The sequence below is a fragment of the Fulmarus glacialis genome, unplaced genomic scaffold (genome assembly GCF_000690835.1).
Source record: "Fulmarus glacialis isolate BGI_N327 unplaced genomic scaffold, ASM69083v1 scaffold27504, whole genome shotgun sequence".
NCBI classification, from domain to species: Eukaryota; Metazoa; Chordata; class Aves; order Procellariiformes; family Procellariidae; genus Fulmarus; species Fulmarus glacialis.
The window spans coordinates 1445-9316 of record NW_009206542.1 but is presented as its reverse complement, the minus strand read 5'-3'; the positions used below and the strand labels follow the sequence as shown (position 1 = coordinate 9316).

Sequence of the window (7872 nt, the reverse complement as noted above, 5' to 3'; positions counted from 1 at the left end):
CCCACGGATCTAATCGTGCCTCCAGCACATGCAGGATGCTGTGTTCACTTTGGTGGCTTTGTGCATGCATCCTTCCTGCATGTTACCCTGTTCATACCCTTTTTTCATTTTATTTTTTCCTCTCTCTTTAGTGCTGCAATGTCCTTCACCTCCAAATATTGACAAAGGAAATCACAACAGCCAGGACTTGGAGGTTTTCACTACTGGGATGGTCGTAAATTACAGCTGTGACCCTGGCTACAGCCTCCTGGGAGAGGCATCGGTTTACTGCACCGACTCTGGAAACTGGAGCCTCCCTCTTCCTCGGTGTGCAGGTACACAGTGGTTCTGAGATAATGGCTGGAGTTATGGATAGTCTGGGAACTTCTGCCTTTGAAAGCCTGTAGGACTTGTCCTTTCCCTCACTCTTCGCAAAATGTTGAATCCTTCAGTCCTTCCCCTTTGTGGTCAGTTTTGCTTGTAAACTTTTATCTAGGCATACTCAATATACATTTTAAAACAACTCTGTGTAGTCGATATCCCTATTGTTCCCTGTGTTTTCTTTCCTGATAGGTGGCTGTGGAGCCCCTCCAAACTTAACCTTTGCTGAGCTAAGTGAGGAATACAAAAATCTGACGGAGTTTCTTGTTGGGGACACCGTGCGATACAGCTGCCAGCTGGGATACATGAGACACCCCGGAGTACCCCCAACTCTGACATGCCTCAAAAACCACACGTGGTCTGAAGCGCTAGCGTTCTGTAAAAGTGAATAGCTCAATCAGTTTGGTGTTGGTTGTTGAAAATTGTCTAAGCTACATTTGTGGGTTTCTTAAAGCAATTCTTTAAAAATTGATTCATACATGGCTTCACTAGTCACATAGTTTGGGCAGCTATTGGCCTTTTAAAAATCACGTCTTTATTGGAGTGTGAATGTGGACAGATCCTTAAGATACCTTCTCATAGTGCATTACAAAACTGCAAGAGAGGAGTTTAAACTCACCCTTGTTCTTTCCCAGGGAAGCAATGTAAATACCCAGAAACACCAAAGAATGGCAGAGTTGTTGTTCTGACAGATCTCCTTTTTGGGTCAACCGTGAGCCACACGTGTGAAGAAGGGTGAGTCCCACACTGCCTTTGCTGACTGCATTTCTGAGCTCCGAGTTGGGCAATTTACAGTAAAGGCTCAGAGCCCACTCCTCTGCACAGGCCGTTCTCCCACAGCAAGCCTGAATTTGTATTTTGGTTCCAGTTATGCTATAGTTGCCTGCTCAGGAAAGGGAGAACAGTCTCTCATTTTTCCCTGCCTGTGCTCAGTAGATTACTTTGCAAACTTCAGTTTCAGTCTGCCTTCTCAGATGGCCACCCAGCAGGAGCTGAGAGTGCAAGTGAGCACGTGCTGCAAGGAAGCTCCAGCGGTTTGGAAATCACTTGGCTCTGAGTCTTGATTTAGCACCTGACCAATCTACCCCAGAGTAATTTGGAATCATTGCTGTTCATCTTGGATCTAGGAAGAAGGAACTTGGTGTCCTTCATTCCCTTGTGTCAAACCAACAGAAACACCTCTGTGACCAGCCAGAAACAGGAGGCTGCAGGAGGAAACCTCTGGGGGTAGTGTCAGAGTGGGAGTGCAAAATCCAAGCTGAATGGCTTGGTATCAACTGATATTTCTTTCTGTGTAACTCCAGGCACCGACTGGTTGGACAGTCTCATAGGCGATGTGAGATTTTTGGACCAGATGTCTCATGGAGTGGTGTTCTTCCCATTTGTCAGAGTAAGTAGGTCACCACTAGATCTGGCCCAGAATTGCCAAATTAAGTGCTTAAAATTAAAAAGTGGCATTTCCTTAAAACAAATAGAGCCTTGAAGAATAAGACTTTTTAAGCATAATACTCCTCTAGGATTGTTTTGTTTTGTTTTCTTGTTTGGTTTCTTCTAAAAATCTTCCAGATGCTAGCTTTTGATCTTTCAGAGTTATGTAGAATGAAGAGTTGTGAGATGCCTGCAGGGATTTGTCCTTTTTGTTTCACAAACATAAATAATAAATTAAGGAAGAAATGTATCTTGCAGTAGAAGAGTGGGATATTGAATAAAATTGAACTGGGATCTTCCAAATACTGTACTGTTATCCAAACCACAAGGTTGTTTTGCAGTGGTTGATCGTTGCAATTAGTCTTTCCTTCAGACGGAATTGCTTTGGAAGGCGTGAGCTTGGTGTAGTAAAGCAGTCAGGAGAATGACTAACTTCGCTTATGGATTTCTACACCATCTAATACATTTCTTGGAATGTATTTGCATTATTCTGCTTATAGGCACAAAAGCATGTTTATATATACAATAAAGTGGTAAACCTAGAGTTCCTAAAGGAACTAAAAAGCCCTCAATTCTTGAAGTTACTCTTCTGTGAGTCTCCAAGTACTACCTGTGAAACTCCTCTGAGCAGTGGCATGTTAAGGATGGACTTTATGTATGCATTAATTACAGCGTACATATGGCTCCCTCTCTGAGATAATGAATTTCTTTTTCAGAGGTGGTATGTCCAGTCCCACAGATCCAGAATGGCAGAGTATCTGTTCTTAAATATCGCTACACATACAAAGATACTGTTAGCTTTAAGTGCCATAAAGGTTTCACCTTGCGAGGCCATCGCACAGTCCAGTGCCAGGCTGATAAAACATGGGATCCACCCATACCAGTCTGTGAGCAGGGTAAGTGTCAGTACTCTGACTTGTTAGCATTGCGGATTCCTCCCCGACTGCTCCTAGCCACTCACTGAAGCCAAAGTTGGCTTTATTTTTACTGTTTGCTCCAGTTGCTTCAAGGAGAAACCAGAAATTGTTCCTTTTATTTATGCCTCTCTTCTCACACAGGAGATAAGCCAGGTTTTGGGTAATGCTGTAAGTATAAGCATGAATTTGCTCTTTTCTCACCCTTCTTGTTTTGGGTAATGCTGTAAGTATAAGCATGATTTGCTCTTTTCTCACTCTTCTTCTTGCAATCCATAATCCGTGTTCTCTTCATTTCTTGAAAGTGAGAAATTTGGTAGCTTCATGGCAGGACAGTGACTACCAGAGAGGAGTGTAATTTTTGCTGGAAATAGAAAGGCAGGATGATGGAAAATGAAGGTAAATTTGTGCATTGTATTTGCTCAACCAAATGTGTCTTTTAAACTCTTAATGCTGCATCTAGATGGAGTGGCAGAGCACTATCATCATCCTGATACCACAACCAAGCCAGGTAGGTCTATTATAAGAAGAGACATCCAAACTGTCCTGCTTTTTGCAGTGAAAAGGGTTAACTGCACTTTTTTACTCTCTTGTTCTCACTTTTTTTACAATTTAATGTCACCTTCTCACCTTCTCCCTCTCCTCTTTCAGTAGTGAAGTGTCTGCCTCCTCCAAGCATTGCTAATGGGGAACACAGCAGTCATTTCTCAGACACTTTTGATGTAGGAGCACTTGTGCACTACCACTGCAAACATGGCTTCTCCCTCATTGGGAATAACTCTGTTCGTTGTACATCATATGGAGTCTGGAGCCGTCCCCTTCCTCAGTGCGAAGGTGTGTTTGTGCTCTTTCCTCTGAATCTTCTCAACTTTCTAAATGCGTTAAACATGTAGTGATATTTGACTAAGGACTTGCTGAAACGAGCTGCTGCTTCAACAAACTCCACCACTAAAGAAAGAATGAGGTCTCTGTGGCCAAGAATGAGGTCTCTGTGGACTCTATGGTCTGTATCCCACACAAGTTCCACGGTCTAAAGGGTTCTTTATACCCTCGCTGTCCACAGTTGGCTGTGAGCCCAAGAGTTGGGAATGGAAAAGCAATCAGATTGGAGTCCCTGTATAGGCCTGGAGGCATCATTACAATTGAACGCAACACTGTTCATGTCCCAAAAGACCTCCACAAGTGCCAGCCTGGGGGCACATGGGATCCTCCACTCCCCATCTGTGGAAGAGGAAAGCATGTGTTATCTGCCCTTAGATGGCTATCCTTTCTGACCTTACCACTCTCGGTAGTGTGCTGCAACATGTTTAGGAGGCGAGAGGAATCTGGAGTCTAGTGTTTAGATCTGAAGATCCATCTATCCTAATTTTTCCCATTCTTATTTCTGCATTATTTGGTGCCTCAGTTTCTCAGCATGAACGCCTTAAACATGAGCTTAGGCCAGTTTCGCCAGCTGCAAGGAACCTGTATGGATGTTGTAATAAGATGGTCTTACAAATGTGGAATTCCCATTATAGATATGAACCAATCACCTTCTTATCTGATATACCAGGAAAAATGATGCTGTACAATGTTCTTTGTGTAAGAAGAAATGTGTGTGATGCTATATGCTTTATAGATTATTTGGGGTGAAGTGAGTGCAGAGGGCTGGGCAGGGCTGGCTCTGTGTGTTGGATTCAATGCTGTGGGAGTGAGCGTACAGCCATCTGCAGGAGCTCAAAAGTTTCCCCTCTTGTCTGGATGAGCTCTGTTTTGATCTGCACTTCTCTCTTTTTAGTGCTGCACTGTTCCAAGCCTGCAGATATCACCCACGGGTCTCACAATGGCCCAGCAAAAGCGTTTTTCACTCCTGGAACATCTGTAAGCTACATGTGTGAGCCCGGCTTCTCTCTCATTGGGGCAGCATCCATTTATTGCACACAATCTGGTGCCTGGAGCCATCCTCCTCCCATCTGTCAAGGTGTGTTTTTGTTGCAGAGAGCTAAGAAGACAGGACATTTAACATGACTTGCCTTAGGGAAAGGTTTGTATAAGGACTAAATCTGAGTCCTTTACTACAGAATGTGTGAGAAGAACAAAATCAAGTTTATAGCCATTTCCAAAGCCTGATGGAGTTACAGGGTTACAAAAAAAGTTGTTGAGCCTAGGTGAAGAAATTAAAAGGGAACAATCAAGGCTGCAAAGGTATGGTGCCTTAGCTACCCTCTGCCAGTCCATCAGGATCCTCATGTCAACACTGTTGTTTGTCTCTCCCTGACTTTCCAGTTGTGAAGTGTCTCCATCCTCCAAACATCACCCACGGGAAGCTCAAAGGCAACATCTCTGACACTTTTTTCTATGGAGCATCTGTATCCTACAGCTGCAGTCCTGGTTATTCACTTGTTGGGAATGCTTTCATCAACTGCATGGTGTCAGGAACCTGGAGCCAGCCTCCTCCTCGGTGCGAAGGTGTGTTTGTGCTTAGTTTGCTCATGTTGTTTAGAATTCATGGTGGCAGAACCAGAACTGGGCTGAGGAGACATGCAGCCATGCTGATACACACATTTTACATTGGGAAAAAATTGAATCTTCAGAGAGATATATGGGCCAAAATCTAAGCAGTAAAATCTTCTGCAGCTAACACTGAATTCCATCCCCTTGTTTTGTTTGGGAACCACTTTTATATCATAGCTAGGCAGTGTTGATCTGTTAATTATGAATTTATCTAAGAGCGTGATATTGTTGTAAAGAAGCAAGATGGGAACCTATGCTAGTAGCCAGAAGGGTATGAGTACAATAGAGGCAATTCTGGAGGGCAATTTTAATTCTTGCATGTTTTCCATCTCTGCTCTTGTTGCTATGAATGAGTTGTATAGTAACTTCCCTCCATTAAAACCTTTTTACTTTTAGTAGAAGAGTAGAAACTTTTTCCCTTCCCTTTCCTTCCCTTTTTGTGTCTCTTACTCCCCAGTTATCACTAACAGGAAACAAAGGAAATTATTATATCAGAGAATTTGTCTCTGATGGACGATTCGTAGATTACACGTGAGCCTGACTATTCCCTTCTCGGAAAATGCCTCTATATCTGTGACTTGGCACTTCTGTGTAGCTCACTGTAAAGGTCAGTCATTAGGCAAACTTGACTAAAGGCAATTTCATGAATGTCACAAGATTCCTAGTGTGGGTGTTCCTGCATGGAAAACTGGACATTCACCGGAATAAATTCATTACCCACACAGCGTGCTTCCTTGGTGGAGTTGCACCCACCTCAGTGACTCAAGAGTTGAAACGTGCTTGGATAACAATGAGAGGAAATAACGTACCAAATGCTTATGTAAATAAGTCAGAGGCTCTTTAAAGGAAGCAGAAAAATTCTCCCTGCCATTCCACATTCTTATGGTTTTGAAGTGTCCTTAGTAACAATTACATGTGAAAGTAAAAATAAATATAAAAAAAAAAGACATGAAACAAAGGTTAAAAGTTACACATTGATGTTACCCCTTTGGTCTCCACTGAGAACCTTCTCCAGAATTCTTGGGCTTGGACTGTCAAAGGTGATTAGACACTTAAATTGAAGCAACTAACTCAATTCATTGAAATCAGTGGTATAAGTAGCTTAGATGGCTGGACTAATTAATAAATTAATTATTGATAAATAATATGGCTGGTGGTATCTTTTAAGGGCAAGGGATTTCTACAGACAAGTGGATTATAGGCAGTTGGCTCTAAAGCTCCCACAGAATTCTTCCCTGCTACAGCTTTCTTCTCCAAATGCTTTGGTAGCCCAGTATCAGAAAAATCTCTTTCTCTGGCAGGCTTCTCCCAAGGTACCCCTACTACAGACAATTTTCCATCTGCCATATCAGTGTGGAGTAGCTGATCTGTACAAATATTCACATGTGGGAGTGAGACACCTGCCCTCTTCTGCAGCCACAAAGAAAGGAATTACCCTGTGGAATAAGAATTAATTCCTGGTTACATTCAGAAATATTTCAAGAACAACGTCTTAAACAACGCACAGTTGTACTTCTCGTATCTTATGTTCCTTCTCATTAAATGTCCTTTTTTTGTTACTTCTAATTTCAGAGATCAGATGTGTATTCCCAGAAGTTCAAGGTGTTAAGAAAGTCATAAAAGGAAATACTTATCGCTCTGGGACTAACATCACTCTTGAATGTGATGATGGTTACACATTGGAAGGTATCAGTCAGATTCAGTGCCAAGAGGACTTCAGCTGGGACCCTCCTGTACCAGCCTGTAAACTGAGTAAGTGAAATGTAAATGAAGCAAAATCAAACAGAAACATGCAAATGCATCTTGAACATGCAAATGTCTTTCTGTATTTAAAAAAAAAACAGTATATAATGGTGTGTTTTTTAAGAAATCCTCTATTACAGGCCTTAGCAGTAAAAGCTTTATTGGTAAAGTGATTAACTACAGTTGAGAAACACCATATTTTGTTAGAATAGTTCGCTGATTTTCCTTTTTCTCTTCCCTTCAGCATCACACAAGTCCGGTTCAGTAGGCCTAGGTAAGCAGCTTAGAAACATTTTTGTGGCCAGATCTTTAGCTTTATGCAGTGGCCTCAGTGGCACCGTTTCTCTCTGCTTACTTTGAAGATATGCCTTGTTATGTCTTTTGTGCTGATATGCTTTGAAACACACAGTGAGAATAATACGTACTCTTCTCCCTCAGGAGTCGCAGCTGCAGGAGTCCTGCTTCTCCTGGGGGCAGGCATTGTCTGGAAAATCATTTCTAAGCAGAAGGAAGGGTAAGACAGTCTTCTGGATGTTCATTCACGTCCTTTGTTGCCAAGTCCCAAGTTTTATACACTTTATACACTTGAAATATTTGCCTGAATGTGCCTGGGTCTTGCAGTTTTGTATCTTCAGCTCAGGCTTGCAAACTGCACAAGGCACAGCAACCTGGAATCGATGGTGTGGTTATGTTGTTTCATTTTAAGACCCTCTTCCTAAGAGGAAACCAACCTGAGTGTTCTTTTACAAACCAATACAGTTCACCGTTTTCTTCTTTTTCACTTAGCTATTACAATACATATGAAAACTACAGTTACCAAACCGCTCTGAACCAGACCACGGAACAGAAATGTTCATGTCTTCCATAGAAGGTATGGATTTATATTACTCAACATAAAGTATCAGTTATAGCTGCAAATTTGGGTTGTTCCGAT

The 7872-nt window shown here is 42.2% G+C and overlaps 1 protein-coding gene across 1 annotated transcript; it reads left to right on the top strand.

Annotated features, from left to right (window-relative positions):
* Positions 1-131: 131 nt before the first annotated feature.
* Positions 132-7806, top strand: LOC104075338 (complement receptor type 1-like; the record flags this gene model as incomplete). Its single annotated transcript, XM_009575790.1, has 13 exons — positions 132-314; positions 553-738; positions 996-1095; positions 1665-1750; positions 2505-2684; positions 3354-3538; positions 3766-3932; positions 4478-4662; positions 4968-5150; positions 6768-6947; positions 7183-7212; positions 7377-7452; positions 7725-7806. Coding segments are annotated over 13 exons (1823 nt in total), but the record flags the coding sequence as incomplete, so codon positions are not given.
* Between the last annotated feature and the right edge of the window lie 66 nt (positions 7807-7872).